Source organism: Penicillium macrosclerotiorum (assembly GCF_028827735.1).
Source record: "Penicillium macrosclerotiorum strain IBT 26536 chromosome Unknown utg000003l_segment0_segment0, whole genome shotgun sequence".
Taxonomy (NCBI): Eukaryota; Fungi; Ascomycota; class Eurotiomycetes; order Eurotiales; family Aspergillaceae; genus Penicillium; species Penicillium macrosclerotiorum.
The window spans coordinates 3,318,244-3,338,463 of NW_026643083.1; the positions used below are offsets into that span (position 1 = coordinate 3,318,244).

Below are 20,220 nucleotides of genomic sequence, written 5' to 3' on the forward strand. Positions count from 1 at the left end.
TCTTGAAAAGACAGGATATTTATATACTCTAAATTATTCGAAACTTCGAATTAAGTAAATAGAGTTAACCTAGGAGTATTATCTAATAGTGACTATATAGGATATGCGGGTCTAATAAGCTATAATAAAAAACGTTAGTAGTATATTCGTATCTGAAGCATAGTTAGTATATATCCTATATTGACTTAACAAACGATTAAAATAGATAAAATATCTTAAACCTCTTATAAGCGTAGAAGATATAGTTGTTTTAGGGAGAATATAAAATTTTACCATGACACACCCTGCACCAGATGACGAACCTATCATGATGACCATCGTTGAGCTTGATGCTATACCTTGATTAGTAAAATATTTCCGTTTAACCGAAGATCATCTAGCTGGGAGAGATCTGGGCCCTGATAAATATGAGTCACAAATGATGGTGTACTGGCAGGGGCGTGTACGAGAGCTCAACTACTTTGAGCAGGACTCATCTCTGCTGAAAGTTTCTCGTAACTTGAAGACATCCGTTTCAATTCATTTCGAGTTGATCCACTGGGTACCAGCATGATCAGTATATCACGCGAGAAGTGCATGTCAGCGGCACAAGATGCTCTCACTAGGTTGAAAATCCTCGGTGAGATCAGCAGCATGGCCGAAGAAGGGGCTCAGGCTCTAGCTCAGCTGTTTGAAAGGGCAACAGCGTCATCAGTTGCGGCTCCAGCAGCTGATGATGGAATCTGGAGCACCATAAATTTCCCAGAATTCTCGGCTCTTAGAGGCATTCCCGATTTCGTTCCACTGACAGGTACTGATATGAATTATCCCAATTGGAGATCCCTAGATACTGGCCTAGACCTTGATATCAATCATTGAAACCAGGAAATACCGTGCTTTTGGCTTATTATTCGTTATGAGGTTCTGTCTATAACCATTGAGGCTTGTGATAAAGGGGGTATAGTGTTTTCGCTAGATATGCACACACCTTCATATTATGGCTCCTAAGACTTCCATAAAAGTGCCTAGTCATGATTCCAATCATCTGAATATCCATGGTTCCCTTGAATAAATACTGCCTTTTCTGTCTTTGTGTCTAGTATGTTCGCCTTAAATATGGCCGCGAAACTGTAAACTATCATAGTCCTTGCATATTCTAAGTTCCAACTCCAGCTTCCTCTAGGTAAAGTGCGACTGAAATTGAACAGCATGTAACTTTCATTGAAAAACCTAAAGCGCCAATATTCTTCATTTCCAATTTTTTTCTGACTGACCCATTAGGTTCTGCCTTGCTCCTCATTCGTCGGCCAAAATTTTGCGGCCGAAATTTCTCGGTCCAGCTCACCAAAGAACACTGCGATCTGCCACAGTAATGCATCAACGACGGGGCAATTAGATGCAAACAGGGATAAAAGGAATTAGTGTGTGGGTAGAGTGCTCGAATGTCCCTGGCGCAGCACGAAATGATTTTATCTGTGGACTCCTTATCTCTAAGTTTATAGAACAAACATATCAACACCGCTCAAGCGATCCCCTTCATCTCTTCTTGCCCAGTATGTCATGATATTTGGGCATCTCGGTCAAATCCAACTCGAGGCTGCCCTTGCTGGGGAGTCTGGGGATAGCTATAGTAGCAGTCAGCCTTTCTATTCTCTATCGATGGCTTCTGCCCAAGCCTCTCCCTGGTATTGCGTACAACCCAGAAGTCACAAATTCACTATTTGGCGATGCGCCAAGTATGAGCCGCGAGATTGGCCTCACTGGTGAATTTAGTATGTGGCTGGCCAAACAGGTGGAAAATTTGAAATCTCCTGTATGCCAGGTCTTTGTGCGACCGTTCTCGAAGCCGTGGATCCTCGTCGCAGACTTTCGCGAGGCACAAGATATTTTAATGAGACGGCCTGAATTCGACAAACCTAAGTTTCTGAGTGACGGTATGGAGTGCTTGGGTGACTTCCACGCGCGGTACAAAACCAATGATGCCTTCCGTGAGCGTCGTCGCTTGAAACAGGACTTGATGACGCCAACCTTTCTCAACGGTTTCGTGGGTCCTGCAATACACTCCAAGGGCCTGGAACTGGTCCAGCTTTTTGAGGCGAAGGCAGAGCTGTCCCAAGGCAGGCCATTTAGTGTCCAAGCAGATTACGACTACGCCGCTCTTGACGTGATGCTGAGCTATGCCTTTGGTGACAACTTGGAGGATTCAGCTATCCGGCCACAGCTGGAGGCAATCCGCCAGCTAGATGGCTCTCAAATTCCTAATGGTGACATTAATGAACCTGTGGTGTTTGCTCCAGCCAGGCTTACCCCTTTTCTTCAGGCAGTTCATGATGCACCCGAGGTACTCGAGAAGACCACAGTATCCTGGACCCCACGGTTGAGCCACTGGTGGTGGAAGCAGCAGACGTGGTATAAGAAGATATTTGAACAGAAAAGCCGCGTTGTTCCGCAGCAGTTATCGAAGGCCATTGCAAATTACCGTAATGGATCTATCAAATCGGCTTTGGAGCATATGCTGATGCGCGAGGCCATGATGGCAGAAAAGCAGGGCCGTCAGCCCCAGTTTGAAAGCAAGAGTCTGGTTGATGAGGTAGGTTCTCTTGTCATGTCGCGAGAAAGAAGATGCATCTAATAGGACCTCTTGAAGGCGTTTGCCGATCTAATCGCAGGTCACCATACCACTGGGGGCTCTATGGGCTGGGTAACAAAGTTCTTGACAGGATATCCTGAGACGCAGGCATCTCTGAGGGCAGCCCTGTACGCGGCAATTCCCGAGGCTATCGCAGATAGGCGATCGCCGACCTTCGAGGAGTTGCGGCGGGCTAAAGTCCCCAATCTTGAAGCGATTATCGAGGATATGCTGCGACTGACGCCATTTAGCATGACGCGCGAGGCAACAACAAATACAGAAATCTTGGGTTGTAAAATTCCTAAAGATTGTCAAGTGTTTATGGTGAACGGCGGACCAGGATACCTGTCCTTGTCTTTACCCGTCGACGAAGCCAAACGCAGTCCGACCTCCCAGGCTTCCCGCGTACGAGACAACTGGGACGAATCAAAGGACCTGAAAATCTATGACCCCCAACGATGGCTTGTGGTTAAGGATAATGGAAGTGTTGAGTTTGATGGGGCAGCCGGGCCACAACTGGGTTTCGACATGGGGATCCGGCAATGTTGGGGCAGAAGAATGGCCCATTTGGAGATAAGGACAATTATTGCTCTTATTGTGTGGAACTTCGACTTACTCGACATCCCGAGCTCGCTTGGCGGTTACGCAGGATTCGATGGTATCTCACGCCAGCCGCAAAGGGTCTTTGTTCGACTGAGAAAACAGGCGCTGTAGAGTTTAGAGCTTGTAGATACGGGACGATCAAACCATGTTGAACATAGGTATTTAACGGCTCCCTATGAAATTTATACCCACTTCGTAGTTGAGAAAAATTAGGTGGGCTCACGGCCGAAAATTCTCGGCTTCCAAACGTATTGCTTGCCGAGTGCAGTACACAGACCTTCAATATTTAAAGGGCACGTTCTCTTAGGCTCAGATATATCTGTAGCTCTCAATATTGCTTGACTTTACCAATAGACAAAATGATACTTTTTCCCGGCTCTTCAATCAGTGCCATCGGAATTCTCCAGCCCTTGGTGGCTGCGTCATTGCAGAGCCAATACGTCTTCGCTCAAGCTCTAACAGCCGCACAAGTCCAACGAGAACTGGGACCACTACTCTCTTCCATTACGGCGATATTCGGACCTTCAGATCCTCGGTGGTCCAATGAAACGGAGAGGTATCGAAATTATGCGCCTCCTCATATCCAGCTCGTAGTGCAGCCAGGACGGGAGTCGGACATCCCGATAATCGTAAGTTTGGAATGAGGGCAAGCTGAACACTCTGATCATACAAAACTAAAGCTCAGTAGGTTCAATATGCGAACAATAAGAGTATTGATTTCTTTGTGGTCAATCGCGGTCATGCTTTGACCTCCACTGTCGGGGAATTCACTGGTATCCAAATCGATGTGAGAAGCCTGAAAGACATCGCTGTCCACCCGAATGGAAAGACTGCAAGGCTCCAAGCAGGGACTTATAACTTCGAGGTGATTGAGACACTTTGGAAAAATGGATACATTGCAAGTCGGGCTCCCTGAAACTCTAGCAGTATTGCCAGAGACTGATGTCGTGATATCCCTAGCTTCCGGAACATGCAGCTGTGTCGGTATGGTCGGTCCTGCCCTTGGAGGCGGTCATGGGCTGTTTCAGGGACAATACGGCTTGATAAGTGACAATCTTGTCAGCCTCAATATGGTTCTTGGAAATGGGACAGCCATCACGGTCAATGAAACAAATAATTCCGATCTGTGGTGGGCTATGCTTGGAGCAGGACATAATTTCGCCATTGTCACCAGTTTTGACCTGAAGATTCACCCTGCGATAAAGAGCCCCTGGTACTACAAAGAATTTGCATTCGGAGGAGATCAACTCGAGGCACTATTTGAAAATTTGAACAAATTCCATAACAACGGTACCATGGCCCCGACTGTGGCCGGGAGTTTTGGCGTGTATGCTATGGATGTCAGCATTAGCAAGACTGAGGTAAGTTGTTGCTCCTTTCATCAAACATCTCGATACTGAAACTATGCAGGCCGTTATTCTATGGACGTTTGTTTATAATGGCAGCCAAGCAGACGCGGAGCCATCTCTGGCTCTTTTTGATCAGTTAGGTGCCATCTCTCATATAGACGGAGTGGTTTCGTATCCCGAAGTCTCGGATGTGCTGGGAAGTGGTCTGACGTCCGAGCTCTGTGCGGCCAACCGAACCCATATCATCTCGACGGCTGGTCTTCAAGTCTACAACGTTACTGCGTAGCGCCAGATCTATGATCTGTTCAATGAAAAAGTTGCCATGAATCCAGATTTCCATACAGCGGGTCGTCCATGAGGGCTACGCCGTTGAAGGAGTTCGGCTGTAGAGGCCGACCAATCTGCATATCCACTACGCCAGGATAATCTGCTGATGTATATTTCAAATGAGTTCTGCCTTTCTCTACCACACTGGCTAATATTCGCATTTTTCAGGTACTTTGACGTGACCCTCAAAGCTAACTCGGGTTTGGAACACCTCGCGCGAGAATGGGCTGCCGAAACACGTGAACTTTGGAATGCAGGCCAGTCGTGGCGTCGTCCGACAACCTACGTTAACTATGCTGCGGGGGATGAATCTGTGGAATCCATGTATGGCTATGAGCCCTGGCGCTTGCAAAGATTGCGGGGCCTCAAAGATCATTACGACCCTGAAAACCGATTCTCCTATTACAATCCCATCATCCCGCGCGAATAGTTTGGATGACTTGGATTGGCGATTCGTGGAGAGCATGAATTTTGATGCGTATGGCTGTTCTGACTTTCTATAAACCATACAAGCAAATATCTCACTCATACACCAATATATACTCTGCGATTCATCAAGACCGCTCCATAAGTTCGAATTTTACGAAGGATCATGATATTTTACTGTCGCCCTCTCTAGAACCAGACCTACTGTTCGCCTAAATCTTGCCATGACAGTCGCACCTCCTGTTTGTGAATTCGCCATGGGTTTTCGCCTTTGTCTTCCAAGACATTGAGTCGCACAAGCTCAAGCTTATACTTCCCCTATATCATGATGCAACGTTAGGAAGACGTGATGGTAAACAATACTGCTCGACATACCCCTTGACGTCTCGCCATTAGGCGTGGACGTTGATCTTCATCTAGATTATAAAACCAGCCGTGAGCGTACGCAATAGCTTCACAGCGATCTGGGCGGGTAACTGAGTGCTTGCTGGTAGGTTGCGGGAGGTAAATCAATAGATTTCTATTGGTAACGGTGACAAATCAGCCACAGACTACTTTTCGGAACATGCCAAGAGGTCCCAAAACGGGGCATCTTACTGAATAATATGTTGTGTTTCATCATACGGCTTATGAATCTGTCCCAGCCGCTGGGCCCAAGACTCACTGGAGACAACCTCTGGAGAGAAGCCTAATCGCCGATCATAATCAAGGTGGATTTCCTGTGTATAGACGGAATTGATCGTTTCCTTCGTGGCACCCGTATCGAAGAGGTGCATCTGTAGAATATCTCAGCCCGTGAAACAAAGAAAATTTAAGCATCACGTTGAGGCCTTACTGTCCGGACAACCGTATCCTGGATATTGGCTCTGTCCAGCAAATATGTTGTTACGTCGTAAGGCTTGGCCATGTCGGCTTGGTCTGTTTCTGGGTTGATACGTCTGATAGTTCTCCTTAGCGTTGAAAACACACCCAGTCTTTAGATATAGTTCAGGATTTGCTTGTTATAGTTAGCAGTTGGCCGACCTTACAAAGCAGACTGTCCGCCCCGAAAAAAACCGGCCGAAATGGTGAGTGGCCGCATGATCACCATTCCGGGAATACGGCAAGTGCGCTACAAGGAACTCGGGGCCCCGCAAGTGGAAAGCGGGTGGCAGATCCCAAGGTTAGCCTTAAACAGCATCGGACTTTAGGGGTTAAAACCCGATGCCAGCATGTCGGCATCCAGGCTTTCAAATTGTTCGGTTACAGAATCGCCGATATCTCCACCTTGCATTAGCGCCGCAGTCTGGAATTTTTCAAGTCCTTACAGTAAAAAAGTAAGGGAAAAAGCTATTAGACATTTTTTCTAAGGACACGGGGTACCAATACCTGGTAATTGAGATACAAGCAGGAAAGTTAGATGTGCGTCTTTGTGGTTGGCGACAAGCCAGGTAGTGCAATAGGCCATTAGCGCGCGATCGATAAAGTTCACTCCACCGAATATACTGCCATGAATTAAGCTTCCGTGCCATATCTAGAGCAGTCCTCATGGCTCATGATCTCGAGAAGGTGGATGGGACTGAAAACAGCCCGTCGACACAAGTTGCTTCAGAGCCCAATCGCAAGCTAAGGGGCATCAAGGTATCTTCTCAAACTGGTGCGGAATCTGGACCAAATTTGCTCATGTCACCTTCAGTGGTTTCTATTCAATGTGAGCACTTTGACAGCTATCTTCCTCTACGCCCTCGACAACACAGTCGTTGCCAATATACAGCCGGTGAGTCTAATCTGTCTAATAAAACTTTTCTCTTTCAGTCTGACTCACAGAACCCAAGTCTATTGTAGGTCAATTCGATGCAGTCGACAAACTCCCATGGCTATCGGTCGGGTGAGTGATCAATACACACTGAGCGTTCAACCACTAATTGCTGACATCGGATGGCTTCCGCAGATTCATGATAGGGGGTCTTTCCATGGTGATGCCCCTGGGAAAGCTCTATGCATTGTAAGACGCCAAAATCCTATTCATTCTATTTGCACTCAACTTCATGGCCGCTTCTGCCTTATGCGGCGGTGCACCAAATATGCCGGCTGAAATCATTGGGCGAGTCTGGGCTGGTGCTGGTGGCAATGGCATGTATTATGGATTGCTGAATCTGGTTTCTACCAATACGCTGGATCGAGAATGTCCCACCTACCTGAGCCTCACGTAAGTTTTTCAATCCGTACGTTGCCTCTCTGATCGTACTAATAGCGGCTTGCATGCAGTGGGATGATCTGGGGCGTCGGAACCGTTCTTGGCCCTGTCATTGGAGGTGCTTTTGAGCTGTACACCTGGCGTTGGGCTTTCTACATTAATCTCCTGTTCGGTGCAGTCGTAATTCCAGCGTACTTTTACCTCATCCCATCTAACAATCCTGCGCCTGGCATCTCCTTGAGAGACAAAATTATCACCTTCGACTGGTTGGGCGCGATCCTTAGTACTGGAGGGTTTGTGAAATTGATCGTGGCCACTAACTTTGGTGGCGATATGTACGCCTGGAATAGTGGCACAATCATTGGCCTCTTTGTTGTCAGCGGTGTTTTGTGGCTGCTGCTAATACTCCAACAGTCCCTTGAAATTCTAACTACAGTCGAGAATCGCATGTTTCCTGTGCACTTGCTCCGCAACAAGGAAGCTGTTCTATTAAGTCTCCTGGCCAGCTGTGGTGGCTCCATCGCATATGTCACAGTGTACTATATCCCTCTCTACTATCAGTTTACCCGCGGAGACTCAGCAATCAGGACCGCCGAACGGATTTTGCCTCTTATCTTCCTGCTCATCTTCGGCATGCTCTCGAATGGGTATGTGATGTCGAAGTTGGGATGGTACAAGCCGTGGTATGTGTGTGGCGCGGCTATCTCCCTAGTTGGTGCTGTGCTCATGAGTAGGTATATTCGTATCTGATTCTCAACCTGATCGCGCAAATAAATTAATGCAGGTAACAGGTCGTCTCAAACTTGAATCTTCGAATTCAGAGATCTATGGGTACCAGGTTCTCATCGGCCTTGGAGCCAGGTCGTTTGCACATGCAGGTTTTGCCGTTATTCAGACAGTTGTGAATATAAAAGATACAGTTAATGGTGTCACTCTCATTATGCTTGGCCAGCTGTGTGGTCTCGCTTTCAGCCTCTCTGTGACTGGCGCACTCTTTATCAACCTAGCCAGGAACAATCTACAGCACGTTTTCCCCAATGTTGACAAGTCAACTTTGGCATCGATTGTATCGGGCACCAGCGGTGGATTTCTGGAAACGCAAAGTGACTCCAAGAAGTCTCAGGCGCTGGAAGCTATCGTCAGCGCCCTGCAAGATGTTTTTACCGAGGTATATGTTGTCGCAGCTCTGGCATGCATTTTAAGCGTCTTTCTAAAGGTAATTCTTTAGCCCTATGATGGTTCTTTGTTTCAAGTCTAACCCCGACACAGTGGAGAAAAGTCTACATGGAAGGTGCTGCGGGGGGGATGTAGAGCCTCACACTGTTTATTGCAAAACTATTGAAGTCATCATGTCACCATTTCGAACCTCAAATGTTGGCGGATAAACCTGCGATATTCGTCAGTGTTAATGAGGCGTCTGTGACTTTTTAGTCTGGGAATAACCTCTTTCCGCGGGACGGGTGCCTGAGGTATATTTTAACGTCGAAACGCAGCAGCAAATAGGTAGATCTCCGGAGAAGGGAGATGAATGGTACTTCCTGTAAAGATACTCAAGTATTTGCACTCGTTCAAATTGCTGGTTAGGGGTCTTGAATATGAATAGAACAGTATAGTAAACCTGATTTCTTGAATTATGTCTCCTCAGGCCGACACCATGAAGTCGGCCTTGTAGCGGTGTTCTCCCAGGCTATCCACAGCCTTGGGTCTCTTCAAATCCCAGGTGCATGTGTACTGCACTGATCCTGTAATTCCGATCTTTTTACTATAATAGCGCCACGGCCGTGTGCCACCCTCGGTATAGGCAGCGCACAAGGAAGCTTTACGGGCATGAGAAGGTTTTGACCTTCACGAGCTTACCGCAAGGACCACAAAGGCAGATGAACTTCAAGAGCCGATATCAAAGATAGATTTAAGTGGTGCTCGCAATCTTATTCAGCCGCATCTATGATCAAGACTTGGTGTTTGTCTTGGACCATGGGTAATCATCTGCCGACTTCTAGGCTCAATTTCCATTCTACACGTATTTCTGCTTAAACCTGTAGGGTGATCCGGGTCTAGGAGCTAGTCCTATATATAATAGTAGCTATCCTGAGCCCGAATAGTTATAATGTGATTCGGAGCATACTAACGTTCACATATGGAGGTTTCTGTCACCATTTAACGCCTTTTTTCTACTATATCCTTACTAGTTTCTAATATCATACAACTTCAACCTACCGTCTGGACCACATTAGTATTATATACTCGGTAATAAATCTAAGATCTTATAAGTATAAGTTATCTTTATAGCGCTTTCCCTTTAGGAATTGAGGATCAACCGTAACCTAGTATTTAATTTTCTCTCGATTAGAGCTCTACTCAAGGTTAAAAGTAAGATACTACGAGCATTCAGTTAGTTCGAGTAGTCTAAAAGTTAGAAAAAACGTCTATAGTAAAGATATTCATTAGTATCATAACAAGAGCTTGATTCTATAATAGCGCCCGCTCTAGAACCTAAGCTAGCGAATATCGCAATGGCGCTACCTATTTGAACATGAGCGTATTCGTATCTATAATTATATCAGTCATCCCCAAACAATTTACCGAAAAGACTTTTTTCCTCTCCGTTTTCTCTCAGGTCACATTAAAATAGATAGTCTTACATATTAACATTCAGGCTCTACTAATCGTGTACAGATAATCTCAAAGACGGAAATAATGCTCGAAAAGAAATCAACTTTCATAACACGCTAAACACAGTGGTATCATGCAATCTTCATGATTTTCTTCAACTCACGAAGAGAAAGGGGCTTGATTAAATAGTCGTTGATCCCGGCAGCCAGAGCCTGCTGCTGCATGGAATCGGAGGCAACACCAGTTACGGCCATAATACAGGCAGGCTGGATGCTATTTTCCTTTTCGTACTGGCGAATCTTGCTGGTGGATATGAGGCCATCCATAATGGGCATTGATATGTCTAAGAGACACAATGATTAGTTTGAGTTTGGCGGGTTTGATACGGTCAGAGACCCAGCGTTAGAGACTGACCCATTAATACGAAGTCGTAGGGCCGTTGAGATGCCTTGTACTTCTCGAGAGCGATGAGTCCATTGGAGGCTGTTTCATAGCTACAGCCGATCTTTCGCATAAACGTGGCCATGATCTGATGATATATTGGATTTAGTTTCGCGTACATGTTAGTTGTACTGGAAGAGACGAACCTTCAGATTAATATCGTTATCATCGACAACGAGGACATGCTTTGTCGTCGGTGCTTTGGTTTGTTGACAAGGTAACATATGCGGCAAAGTGACGAGAGGCACGATTTCAGGGCGAGTTTCCACTAAGAGTTTCACCTCTTCGCTACTTGAACGGGGTCGTGATCCATCATCTACCGGCGGTTCTTGATTGGAGGGTGTAGTTGGAACTGATGGCTCGACTTCAGCTTCGGGTTGAGTAGCTCGAAGTTCCAAAATTCTCTGCACTGCATTTCGAATTTTCTGCGGTCCAAATCTAGGAAGCATTGTGAGCATAGCAATTAGAGGAGAATTCAGCCACTATTACTTACGGTTGTGGAATCAGGACGAAGCTCGTAGAAAGAGAATCATCGAAGATAAGGTTTTTGCTTCCAAGGATGATGAAAAACTTGAGCCCGTGCTTTTGAGCGTACTCCTTAAGTGATGCAGGGTTTACGGTTTCACTTTGAAGCATAGACTCTTCAATAACAGCAACATCTCCTCGAGCTTTGCTCAGCGTCTCCGCCATAGAGATGGACCAGCCAAATTGAGACATGAACACGTCTGCGAGGGTGCTTTGAACGGAAAGCCTTCTTTTTGCTTCCAAAGATAAAGTTCCAGTTGGCGTTTCTCTTAAGTCGGGATACCCATTGAATGCGATCAGACTTGCTTGAAGTGGAGGTGTCACAATTTCTGATTGACGTGTCAAGGCTGCATCTGCCTCTATATTTGAAGCTGGGCGTTCGACGCACTGGACTGGGATGAAGACATCCACCTGAGTCCCGATACCCAACTCACTTCTCACGTTGATGTGACCTTCGAGAGAAGCGACCAGCTGTCGAACAATGCTAAGCCCCAGTCCAACACCTTCTGTCAGAGAGTCCTCCTGGGCAAAAGGTGAAAAGAGTTTGTGCCGGAGGAAGTCAGGTGCGATGCCACTTCCAGTATCGGTGACTGAAAATTGAACAAGCACTCGTTCAGAGTTCGGTTGGTTCCTAGCACGGAATAACGATACCTCGACGAAACCAGACTTTGTCCACTTGATAGAGTTTCCAAGAATATTCATCACAATCCTTCTCCATGCCCCAGGGAGAGAGCGAATCATCCACGAGCAACGTTGTTCAATGCGTATAACGAGGGACATTTCGTCTTGCTGTTCATCGTTGGAGGATAACTGATCCCCGGTAGTAAGGCGTGAAGAGCTGTTTTGCCCTAAAGGTTGTCTTTCAGGAGCCCGGTGACCAGTATACAAAATGTCCGAGACTTCTTCCACAAGTTTTCCAAGATCAAATTCTGAAACTAGACTTGATTGGTCGCTGTGGGCATTATTTCGTTTTTTTGACTTTTTGACTTGGGTGAAATTGTTAATCTTGCAAAACTCCAATCTGTAGATATGTCAGTGCTAGTCACAAAAATAGGTAGATAATATGGGCACAAACAAATAATCTGTTGTATCCAGAAGAGTCAAGCCAGATGTCTCGATCATGTTGACCATGTCTTTTTGAGTGGAATCGAGAGATGTGGTTTGCAATAACTCGGCACTAGCTAGAATCCCGTGGAGCGGAGAACGAAGCTCGTGACTGACAGAGGAAATGAAGTCAAATTTGGACTTTTCGGTAACAGTCCAGTATGCCCGTGAGACCTCAGAAACAATGGAGTCACCAAAGATTTTGAAATAGTGCAATTCTTCTATCCCAAGAGCTCGGTGGCTATCCCGGCTCCAGACCAGCGTTCCGGCTAGCCATCTTGATCTATGATAATCCCACAAAGGAAAGAAGGCGATCGACTTCGCATCTGGAATAAGACCCCGAAGCCTCGCAGAGATATCTCGCAGAATCTCGAGCTGCACTTGCGGATCATTGGATCCGCTATCGTATGAAATGTAAGCATCACTGTCATCCGACTTACTCAGGTTGAAAATTTGTCCTTGCGGGAAATGATGGACAAGCAGACCAAGCAGTTCTTCCCGCATCACAAAATCAGATTGTGGGTCTGGGTTCTTCTTCTGGGATTTCTTCAATGATATGCTTAATACATCGCAATCGTTTTCGGAATCCATGGATGTCCGATCGGACAGGCCTAGGGGGCTAGGACATGGAGCCATGGGGAACTCGGGGGCTGCCGTCTTTGGAAGAGGCTCCCATCTCTCATGCTCATCAGTGGGTAGACTATTTTGGACGTAAGTAATAAGCATATTAAAACTAGGGGCGGGAGCACCTTACAAGGAAGGATTATTGCGCGCTGCATCGAAGAATATAACTCCCTCTAGGTCCATTGATTCTCGCAGCAGAACACTTGCCCGGGAGAAAATGGCTGTAATGCGATCTGCTAGCGGTACACTATCTTCGAGTGAAACCTGAGAAGCATTGTGAGGAAAGGCTTCTGGCCTTTCCTGGTCAACTTTCAGAACTTCCTCGAGGCTCTTCTCCTCGCCCGGGGTAATCCGATGATCTGAAAGGTTCGAGTTGAGTGACGATGGCTCTGTTGGCCCAGAAGCCGGCCCGACGAAAAATCGAGGCGATAGTTCTCCTGTGAGGCTGGTGGATGTTGACGTCACAAGGCTGAGGTCCGGTGTTGACTTTTCGCCATTATCCGAGTGATCGCCATTGTACTTGGCTTGATTGGACGTGGTGGTACCTGCAAGATCCGCAGTTGACTGAAGACGGTGATCGTTTGAAACCTCCCGTGGGTCGAAGCCTGCATAGTCTTTCACAAAATTGGTCAATCCTCTGACCAGATGTTCGGATCGTCGATGGCAGTGGGCAATGCGGACATTTTCCAGATGCTGTGCGATCGCATCTGCAATCTCTTGCAGTAGATTGACTTCATGGTCCCCAAATTCCGTCCGAGGTTTGTCGTCAACCACACAGTAGGAGCCAAGGACGAATCCACAGGGGCTCACCAGGGGAACCTCGGCATAGAATCGCATATGGGGCCATTCGCGGACATAGGGCCGATCCTTGAAGCAGTCCTCCTTGGTAAAATCACGAATAATATAGCGAGATCTGTTCGCAATCACGTTGTCGGTCTCTATCGCATACGATGGATCTTGACCGGTGAAGAGCTTGATCGTATGGGGGCACACTCCCCAGACCAAGTCCAACGTGCGCGCGCCGAGATAAATGCCATCGTCTGGGAGATGCATGTCCTTGTGTCGGAGCGAAATCGATCCGGTCGCTTCGGCTATTATATGCTGATTGTCGCCGTCGATAATGGAAACAAAGGAGCGATTACATCGTAACCGGAGCACTCCAAGCTGGGCCAGGGCCGTGAGGGTGATATCGGTGGAAAGATCACTTTCCGACGGCTGCGCGTCACCCTGTGGAGCATCGTCTTTACTCCTGGTATTCTCCGCATCCGATACAGGTGTTGCTGATCGAGCTAGAGTGCAATAGTACCTATTTTGATCGATTGTTAATGGGCTGGATGGCGGGGAAATCCCGGGTTTTGACCACGGCCCACCTGGATAAATCCCGGATTCTTTCGCGCTCGGCATCACACGGGGGTGGACGAAAGACCAGAGAGTCTGGCTGATCCATATCTTTTAATCACGAGCATTCCTGCTGAGTAGAACTGGTGGTCGATGTGGTCAACTCGTTACATCTGGGGTTTCAACATAGAAAGCGGAATAAATTGCTGGACAACGTGCCACAAGCGAGTCCGTCTCGTTTAAAACCTGCTTCCGTTGCGGGACCCCACTTGGTCTTTCCCATTGGAGGAATTCCCAAACATCCAGCGGCCATCGCTTAGATCTGCCGAGTTACCGTTGGGGATCTATTGGGGTCCAGGCACCGCCCACGTTTGAGCGAGGGCAGCCGCGAGTTTGCTCTGGTGATGCTGCATGCTGCACCCGTCAGGCTGTTCCCAGGCGATGTTCCATGGAATACTTGATTTTCGGACTTGTCCAGCACATTTCTACATAGTATAGAGTGGATTACGGATTTGAGAGAGGAGTATTATGAAGTGGAAAGATGGATCTATCTATTCTCCTCTGGGCGAAATGCTTCTGGGCGTCTTTCCCCCGTGTCTTGACGAGTAACAGATGTGGCAATTGGATATATTAGTGCCTCGCCCCCGGGATAGTGGAGAATCGAACAGCAGAGGTCTGGACCGGGGCGGACCTGAGCGTTCTGGATCGTCTGGATCGTCTGGATCGTCGAGCGCTGCCACTGACAGGCCGGTCTATACTTCGATCTACTTCTACCTGCAATAAAGTGCGACAAAAGCGCGCCGATGAGGAAACCAAATCGACGATCGATGGCACATGACGTGCTCGGCCCGTGACTCCACCGGCTTCGAGTCGCATGCCCAAACACGCTCGAGAAAGGAGACTTGGCATTCATCACATCAATAAAATCAACGTACCACAGCCGCCAACTACATTGTGCAGTTTCGCAATGACTACTCTCGGCACCGTACAATGTCAGAATTTCTCGATCAACAGCAGCGTATGTACGGGGCTACCGGGAAGGTGAAGTCGAATCTCGATAACCTTTCTGCCGCCAACGAATGACCATCGCCGTGGACGACCAACAGACAGCAATGACTTGGACGGTTCCGTCCAGAGATGAAATCTTTATCGACAATAATCAGACCTACTTCGGGCCTACGAACATAGCGGAGTAAGGGATGGAGATGAGATCCCCACAACTGAACTGGGGGATGTCAGATCTTGATTTGGAGGCGATCGCCCAAGGGTTTCGCCTTGATCAGGGAACGACATTATCTCATGCATCCAGTCGAATTTGAATCATATTCGGTATTATACAAGACCTGGTGCTTCATACAAAAGGAAAATAAATTGGAACATCGAAACCTATACATGATGCTGGCCGTCGGTCTTCGGCACATGGATAATGCGCTCTTGGCTCTCGTTAACAGTCTCTTCTAATAACGTGGTCCCGAGTCCCATACTGCTGTTCTTCTTTCTGCTGCTTTTCCCCTCGCTACCGTGTATCCCACGTAGCTCGTGCCCTGTGTCACCTGTCGACGCTTTGTATCGCGAGTTGGTGCTCGAGCCGAATCGACGGAAGAAGGGTAACGGTCGCAGAGAGGAGAGAGAGCCGGCGACTAGACCGAGGTTGAATTCAATGGCCATCCAATAGAGTGATGATGCCGAATCAACTATTCAACAAAATTCAACAAATCAATATGCGTCACGGTATTCAGATTGCAAATCGTTTTCTCTTACAGGTGAGATCCGTTGTGCCGTAGCGCAGATAATCCAACGTGCTAAATCGAACAACGGGAGCGATGCAAGCGATAATACCTGTAGTCCCAATTAGTACTCTCTTAAGTGTCAACGGAGATAATCCAGTGCACAAACCGGTTCCGAAGATTGCCATCAAAGCAACAATCTTTCTTGTCGGCATATTCAGTGCGCACAAAATCGGCATCGGCGCAAGCAAAATAATCACATCACCCACAAAGATCAGAACCGCCTGGTACAGTGTGATCTGGTATAGTTTGAATTGGGAATAGCATTTCGCACTCGTAATAGACAGGTCGAAGGCGCCTCTATATAGAGGGCACGTTAATATATGTAATTAGACGCTCTTGGGGAAGAGGAGTTTGTACGAACCGTGCGGGGTCACATTGGAAAGCCAGGACAAAAGATCCGGAGACTGAAAATAGAACTTGAAATATCATCAATCCCGCAGTAAGCCAATTCATCCAAGCTGGTCACACATTATTGTTAGCGCCGGGGCACTCTCGTAATATCGTTGGAGGCTGTAAAATCATGAAATCGAGGGACATACTTTTAACGAAGATGCGCCGGAGAAATAAGAGAAGACTGATTTTCACTGAAAGCGAGGCGTACAAATATATGCACATCGCTACATAATAAAGCTTTTTAGGGCCGGAGAGTCAGTATATTGGTCCAACAAGTGAAAAGAGGGGAATGTTGAAAATACCTTCAGCCAGATTTCTCGGTCCTCTGAAGACACATTGATGAAGTGTCGCCCTTCTCCATAATATACTACAGCAATTCCAAGCCCGTTGAATGTCTGCGTAATAAACTGTGAAGCCATAATGTCAATTTCTCCACATGATCTAGGGCTGCAAAGCTCAAACCCTGACGTACTAACGCTACACACACAGCAATATCGTCTGATCCAAATGTCTTGGTGATAGCTGCTCTTGTATATAGCTACAGAGAGATCATTAGCTCCTATGTGAAGGCTGTAGGCATTTCTCAAGTCAATGAGCCAGTCGGTCTTACTCTCGCGCTGCAGACAATCAACGACAAGACTGCAGTCGCGATAATCAATCCATAAGTGAGTGACTGCAGATACTGCTCCTCGGGTTCCAGGGCCGTCGAAGTGGACATGATAGCGATTATGATGATTGGGGCTCTCTCAGCATGTTGGCTGCGCTGGACAGACCTTCAAGAGGTTAGGAGTCGTGAGAGGCGCTTCACACTGACAACAATCATTGAAGAACGAAACGGTTTTTTAGTAATCTGGACTAAGTACTCCACAAATGTCGGGAAAACGCCCTAAATCCTTTTAGGGTCTCATATCTGCGAATACTTTGCACCCTATTCTCAAACAATCCATAGCAGATGCAGATCTTCATTTGTTCTTGGATCTGTGGAGTACATTTACCATACACTGGTGGTAACGGTCGGGCCAATTTACACACGAGGGCCTGACCATTTTCGCCAGGGAGTAATATGTAGACCGTATCGGAGGTAGAAAGAGATACCTCGGAGATGGAAATGACGGGAAGGACCGGTTCGGCTTCGACCCACCGTGCATGCACCTACATAGCGTTTAGGCTCGGAAGCCTTCCGTATGACTAGGAGGAGTGTACGCCGCGTACTCCGAGCTCCTACCTCGTCGGCGAAGCTCTAGCGTGAACTCAAACAATAGATAAATATAGATTAAAATGGGTATAACCCCAGAGGTTTTATGTTTGCTCCATGAAAAATGCTGAGATTGGCGAGATGAGAGGGATAACAAGCATTATCGGATAGGGATCTGCGGATTTACTAGCGGCATAGAATCCTGCAAATCGAGGTCCCAAAATTTTAGCGGCTGGTTATCCGTAATTCGTACTCCGTATAATGGGAAAGTTGAGAATGAATGGCGATTTATGCATAACACGGGACGAGATTCTCGTAGAGGAAAGCTCAGGCCTCTTCTAACTGGTCGAAGTGAGTGGGTCTATCCGTTTGTGACCGCCACCTGTCAGTCTCAGCCTCTAAAATTCGCCCTGCGGGGGGAAAAGACGGGCTAGAACCCGAAGCTAAGGGTATGGCCGAGCATAATCCATTGACCCTAACTCGCACAGGAATAATACACATACTCATAACATAAACCTTCCTGTGCCTTTCCTGTTTAGGTAATGGGTGGAGTGATAGTTTTCCCGGTTTCCCAGCAATTTGCCTTCCTCCATCTTGTGAAGCGAATCAGTGGCCGTTTCATTGCCTCTAATTTGGAGGCTGAACTAGCTTTTTTTTAGGCCAAAATGTTGCCTATTCGTTAAAGGCTAAGGAGGCGTCAAAACGATGGCGCGACTACTCCGAATCATGAAGAAAAGGGGCCTCATGGGGATATATATTATTGGCTAGCCCCTTATGATTTGTTAACCCACCTAGAGAACTATTAGGTACTCTAAACTTGGCGTCGCCTTCGCACCTCTGGTAGTTTTGATCACGTCTAACGATGGATTCGTCAAATGAAAATCCAGACCACTTCAAAGTCCTCATAGCCGGTGGGAGTCTCGTGGGGCTCGGCTTGGCGCTAGCTTTCGAGCATGCTGGAATCAACTATGAGCTTTTCGAAAAGGGTGACTTCGCACCGCAATTGGGTGCATCAATTGGACTTCATCCCCATTCAATCAGAATTCTAGAGCAGTTGGGAGTCTGGCAGGACATTGAAAAGCAAGTTGTGCCTTTGCAGAATCGCAACCATTATGATGGAGCCGGACAGTGTTTTGAGGAGTCGCATGTACTTGCCGACATCGAAAAAATGTAGGTCTACGTGGATGGTAATTTGTCGCGGGGTCTGGCGGGGTCTTCCAAAACGAATGAAAAGCATGCTAATGATATTGGGGGCTTATTATAGTCTTGAGCGTCCGATTATCTTTATGGAGCGATGTAAGGCCTTGGAAGCGCTGCATGACCACGTGAAAGACAAATCGAAGCTGCATGCTCGAAACGCTGTTGTCGCCTACGAGGAGACACCGGAAGGCGTTATTGTCACCACCGAAGATGGCGAGAAACACCAGGGCCACATTCTTATAGGCGCCGATGGAATTCACAGCAAAGTCCGAAAGTTAATGACTGACAAGATCGGCGTGGTGGACCAGTCCCTTGCCAGTGAGATCAACGAAGGTTCGTCCACACAATCTCAATCTCTGCTACCGTTAGACTTCGTGGACTTAAACTTTCCTTTGCAACAAAAGCTTTCACAAGCGAGTACAACTGCATATTTGCGGTTTCTCGAAATGGGCCAGAGAAGCAACTCTTGCCCGATGCGATGGTTCACAATGTCTACTATGATGGATATTCAGCAGTTTCCGCTGCTGGCGTGCGCGGGCTTGTGTTTTGGTTCCTTTTCGTTAAGAATTCGAAGCTCACCAGAACTCCCAACTGCCCACGGTTCACAGACGAGGATGCAGAGGCAACTATTCAGAAATATGGAAGCTCTCTAGTGGGCCCTGGATATACCATTCGCGATCTATGGGATGCGAGAGTCAAGGCAACGATGGTACCCCTCGAGGAAGGCATTATCAAAAAGTGGAGTCACAATCGGGTCGTTCTGATGGGTGACGCAGTGCACAAGGTTCGTATCACCGGATCTTATTTACAAGGTGATGACTCGAAACAGTGCGCTAACTTTCTCGATCGTGGTAGTCAACTGTCAACCCTGGATTAGGTGGTAACTTGGCCTACGAGGGAATTGCTCGATTCACCAACGGGCTTGTGCCTTTGCTGAAAGAGACACCCATGCCATCTCTTGAACAGCTGAATGAGGTTTTCGATCAATATATCACCGGACAGCGACCTCGGGCCGAAACAGTGGTCGATCTCTCAGGGCAGATTACACGTTATGAAGCCCAAGATACTTGGATCCTCAAATTTGCAGCTCGTCACATTGTGCCTTTTGTCAGTGACAAATTGAAGGCAAACTTGTACGCCAGCTTTTCCAGAGGCGGCCCTTGGTTGGAATATCTGCCATTGCCTGCAAAGGACAAAGACCTGCCAAAGTCCAGCACTGAGTCTAGCAGCAGCATTTCTCCAAAGGTGATCATGGGAAGCATCTTTGCTATAGGTGGTATTGCTGCAATCCTCTGGCAGCAATATAATGTGCATCGCTAAGCCGAATGGAGATCAAGGGGTGTCTCTCTTAAATACGTCTTGCGATCTGCATCGGAGATGCAATGTTTGCGGAGATCAATACTCTCTTCCATGACATTACTAAACCTATCTTACTTTCAAGTATGTATGATAACCGAATCAAATTTAGCCAGCTGTTGTCGTGCATAGCACATCTGCCACGGATGATT

At 47.2% G+C, this 20,220-nt stretch overlaps 8 protein-coding genes across 8 annotated transcripts; 5 read left to right on the forward strand and 3 right to left on the reverse strand.

Annotated features, from left to right (window-relative positions):
• Positions 1–549: 549 nt before the first annotated feature.
• Positions 550–858, forward strand: N7462_004093 (uncharacterized protein; the record flags this gene model as incomplete). The annotated part of the gene is made up of 1 exon (XM_057075819.1): positions 550–858. One exon carries the CDS (start codon positions 550–552, stop codon positions 856–858), a length of 309 nt encoding a protein of 102 aa, XP_056935324.1.
• Positions 859–1,717: 859 nt separating this feature from the next.
• On the forward strand, positions 1,718–3,322 carry N7462_004094 (cytochrome P450; the record flags this gene model as incomplete). Its single annotated transcript, XM_057075820.1, has 2 exons — positions 1,718–2,569; positions 2,615–3,322. The coding sequence occupies 2 exons, from the start codon at positions 1,718–1,720 to the stop codon at positions 3,320–3,322; spliced, it is 1,560 nt and encodes a 519-aa protein (XP_056935325.1).
• Positions 3,323–3,570: 248 nt separating this feature from the next.
• On the forward strand, positions 3,571–5,317 carry N7462_004095 (FAD-binding oxidoreductase; the record flags this gene model as incomplete). Its single annotated transcript, XM_057075821.1, has 5 exons — positions 3,571–3,840; positions 3,900–4,113; positions 4,172–4,572; positions 4,622–4,842; positions 5,056–5,317. The coding sequence occupies 5 exons, from the start codon at positions 3,571–3,573 to the stop codon at positions 5,315–5,317; spliced, it is 1,368 nt and encodes a 455-aa protein (XP_056935326.1).
• A 589-nt stretch (positions 5,318–5,906) lies between these two features.
• On the reverse strand, positions 5,907–6,220 carry N7462_004096 (uncharacterized protein; the record flags this gene model as incomplete). Its single annotated transcript, XM_057075822.1, has 2 exons — positions 5,907–6,089; positions 6,149–6,220. 2 exons carry the CDS (start codon positions 6,218–6,220, stop codon positions 5,907–5,909), a joined length of 255 nt encoding a protein of 84 aa, XP_056935327.1.
• Positions 6,221–6,840: 620 nt separating this feature from the next.
• On the forward strand, positions 6,841–8,800 carry N7462_004097 (MFS general substrate transporter; the record flags this gene model as incomplete). The annotated part of the gene is made up of 7 exons (XM_057075823.1): positions 6,841–6,933; positions 6,989–7,069; positions 7,138–7,180; positions 7,303–7,501; positions 7,561–8,219; positions 8,281–8,705; positions 8,759–8,800. 7 exons carry the CDS (start codon positions 6,841–6,843, stop codon positions 8,798–8,800), a joined length of 1,542 nt encoding a protein of 513 aa, XP_056935328.1.
• Positions 8,801–10,233: 1,433 nt separating this feature from the next.
• N7462_004098 (hybrid sensor histidine kinase/response regulator) lies at positions 10,234–14,200 on the reverse strand (the record flags this gene model as incomplete). The annotated part of the gene is made up of 6 exons (XM_057075824.1): positions 10,234–10,445; positions 10,517–10,631; positions 10,690–10,981; positions 11,037–12,089; positions 12,144–12,872; positions 12,927–14,200. The coding sequence occupies 6 exons, from the start codon at positions 14,198–14,200 to the stop codon at positions 10,234–10,236; spliced, it is 3,675 nt and encodes a 1,224-aa protein (XP_056935329.1).
• Positions 14,201–15,520: 1,320 nt separating this feature from the next.
• On the reverse strand, positions 15,521–17,035 carry N7462_004099 (uncharacterized protein; the record flags this gene model as incomplete). Its single annotated transcript, XM_057075825.1, has 6 exons — positions 15,521–15,828; positions 15,896–15,973; positions 16,031–16,160; positions 16,620–16,724; positions 16,790–16,855; positions 16,928–17,035. 6 exons carry the CDS (start codon positions 17,033–17,035, stop codon positions 15,521–15,523), a joined length of 795 nt encoding a protein of 264 aa, XP_056935330.1.
• Positions 17,036–18,374: 1,339 nt separating this feature from the next.
• Positions 18,375–20,032, forward strand: N7462_004100 (FAD-dependent oxidoreductase; the record flags this gene model as incomplete). Its single annotated transcript, XM_057075826.1, has 4 exons — positions 18,375–18,682; positions 18,777–19,045; positions 19,117–19,496; positions 19,568–20,032. The coding sequence occupies 4 exons, from the start codon at positions 18,375–18,377 to the stop codon at positions 20,030–20,032; spliced, it is 1,422 nt and encodes a 473-aa protein (XP_056935331.1).
• Between the last annotated feature and the right edge of the window lie 188 nt (positions 20,033–20,220).